Genomic DNA, 3,064 nt, shown 5'->3' with positions numbered 1-3,064 from the left:
TCCACACTATCAAATTAGATATTTTGTTACTAAGTAGTTTAATGTCACAATCTAAATAGATAAAATGTATTGCCTATGACTTACACTCTGTCCACACTATCAAATTAGATATTTTGTTACTGTAGTTTAATGTCACAATCTAAATAGATAAAATGTATTGCCTATGAATTACACTCTGTCCACACTATCAAATTAGATATTTTGTTACTAAGTAGTTTAATGTCACAATCTAAATAGATAAAATGTATTGCCTATGAATTACACTCTGTCCACACTATAAAATTAGATATTTTGTTACTAAGTAGTTTAATGTCACAATCTAAATAGATAAAATGTATTGCCTATGAATTACACTCTGTCCACACTATCAAATTAGATATTTTGTTACTAAGTAGTTTAATGTCACAATCTAAATAGATAAAATGTATTGCCTATGAATTACACTCTGTCAACACTATCAAATTAGATATTTTGTTACTAAGTAGTTTAATGTCACAATCTAAATAGATAAAAGGTATTGCCTATGAATTACACTCTGTCCACACTATCAAATTAGATATTTTGTTACTAAGTAGTTTAATGTCACAATCTAAATAGATAAAATGTATTGCCTATGAATTACACTCTGTCCACATATCAAATTAGATATTTTGTTACTAAGTAGTTTAATGTCACAATCTAAATAGATAAAATGTATTGCCTATGACTTACACTCTGTCCACACTATAAAATTTTATGTGACAAAAACATGTGACATGCCTAAATACGGTCATGATGACATCACATCATGATCGCATATAGGCACATCATGACTATATATGGGCATACTACAGCTTTTTGACAAAGAAAATTTGTTAGTTTGGACATGGCTTAAGAATTTTAATTACAGCTTGGATTAAGTCATTACAATCAACCATAATTCCTTTATTCAGCTGTATGAAAAAAGGGTGGTATTTGCACCTGCAACCAGTACCTGGTGAAGACCTATGGTCGAAAATACTTGTATAATAAATATTTTATTCTTAAGCAGACACTCAAATTTTGTTTTGATTTCTTAAGATTTCAAAGCCAGATAATATATAGTGAAAAGTAAGGCTAAAATGGTTAGAAAGTATAGATTAGGTGAGGTAGGGCTAGAGGTAAGGTGGCAGTGAGATTGAATAAACAATTTTTAGTTCTATTTCTTTATTCTGGATACAAAATAACATTCATGGAAAAAACAATAAATTATCAAAAAAGGCAAACTTATTTCCATCGTGGTGGTTCGACAAACACCAATGTGAAAAGAGAGTGAACATAAAAGTCAAAAAATTAACTTATATATAAATATATATATTTTATACAGGTCAATAACAGGAATATTTAAATTAGTCAAGACAAAAATATGCAATATAATAAACATTTTATTTATTTATTTATTAAACTTTCTTTTTACTGGATGGCACACTCAATGCAAAGGCACTGGTGTTCGTTGCGGTCCAGTTAAAAAAAAATGGCTAGATTGCATGTTTTCTGCATGTCCTCTTTAGCAGGATTAGTATTTAGTATGTGTACGCAGCTGCAGTAGTAAAACGTCACAACCAATCAGATGCCTATGACCTATACATGTAGTATATAAATTAACATATCCTAATAGCTAACCTACGCCGCTATAATATCTGTGTTCTAACTCTTAAAAAGTTAAGCATATACCGATAACAGAAAACTGTTATTGATCGATATATTTCAAGCTTGAAATATCTTTCATTTTACTCAATAATTCTATGTATACGTGCCAGCACATGTGCATACAATGCACACACATGTAAGCATACCTACACTAATATCAAAAACTAAAGCAAATTGCTTTGGAAAAAGATATAATTTATGATACATACCAAAAACTGTAACATTTATTGTACACATTGCTTGGTTTCCCGATTTATCTGAAGCAGTGTAAGTTACAATTGTGGATCCGACTTGAAATGAACTGCCAATACTTTTATCAGGCACTAAAGTAACTGCCATTGAATTGTCTGATGCAATAGGTTCTACCCACGATACATTAGCATAGCCACCGTCTTTAGCAAACTCAATTATATGTCCTGGACAGTTTTCAATAACTGGTGCTTCCACATCTAAAGTATTAAAACACTGATGATATTACGCAGAAGAAAATATTAAAGCTCTCAAGATTTCTTAAAAATTATATAATGTAAGCAAGGGTTGACATGCAAGAGTTCACTTCTAGTTTTTAAATTACATGGATGTAATAATATTGTCATTTGTAACTTTGTTTACCAAAGTAAATACATTTTACAACATTTTTAATTTTAGTAGTACAATTTTCATTTCATTTCATTAAAATATACAGAAGTACAAAAATATATCAAAATACAAAAATACAATAGCAAAAAATGTCATTAAAAATTATTAAGACCACAAATTCAGAAAACAGTACACAAATAATTATTTTAAAAAAACAAACCAAAAGTTATGAAAATATTCATTTATCAAAAATAAATTTTTGAGTTACCTTGAACATCATATACAGATATTAATGCCAGGATAATGGATTATTTGGCCATTACATTTAATTGAAAACTCATTAACTAGTGTACCAAAGAGAATGGAGTGAAAGAGTGTTATCCAAAAGCCAATTGTTACAAGCTTCAAGTTTGGCCCCAACTTTTCCTTGATTATTCTTGGATTGTCATGAGAAAATATTAGAGCGCTGTCATAAGCATAATACTTACCTGTGACAGTAACAGTGAACATACACGCCTTGAAATTATTTGAATCATCAGTTGCTAAATATGAAACCATATTTGCACCAATATTAAAGGTGTTACCAGTTGGGACAGGACCATATAGTGTTACAGAACCAGAGTTGTCTGATGCATTAACTTTAGGCCAGGTATATTCAGCTGTTGGTTGTCCACTAGTTGTATTAATTGTAACATCGTCAGTCAGACATCCATATATTACAGGTTCTTCCATATCTAAAGTAAGACATATACAATATTTAGTAAATTATTACTCCTTTATGCTACGCAGTAAAAGCATAGCCTCCCTGCAATGTGAC

General features: G+C 30.1%; 1 protein-coding gene across 1 annotated transcript in view; it reads right to left on the bottom strand.

Annotated features, from left to right (window-relative positions):
* Positions 1-1,877: 1,877 nt before the first annotated feature.
* LOC117100955 (hyalin-like) overlaps positions 1,878-3,064 on the bottom strand; it is a gene marked incomplete at its 3' end in the record, with an annotated part of 3,791 nt that continues 2,604 nt past the window's right edge. The window contains exons 3-4 of the mRNA XM_033240795.1: positions 2,736-2,981; positions 1,878-2,117 (exon numbers count right to left, since the gene is read on the bottom strand). Of these exons, the coding sequence (XP_033096686.1) occupies positions 1,878-2,117; positions 2,736-2,981 (486 nt within the window). The remainder of the gene's footprint in view (positions 2,118-2,735; positions 2,982-3,064) is intronic.

This window comes from Anneissia japonica, unplaced genomic scaffold (genome assembly GCF_011630105.1).
Source record: "Anneissia japonica isolate Jap-2015-1 unplaced genomic scaffold, ASM1163010v1 scaffold58403_len5679_cov182, whole genome shotgun sequence".
In the NCBI taxonomy this organism is placed as follows: Eukaryota; Metazoa; Echinodermata; class Crinoidea; order Comatulida; family Comatulidae; genus Anneissia; species Anneissia japonica.
Note: the sequence above shows the minus strand (reverse complement) of the source record. Positions and strands in the feature narration are given on the sequence as shown.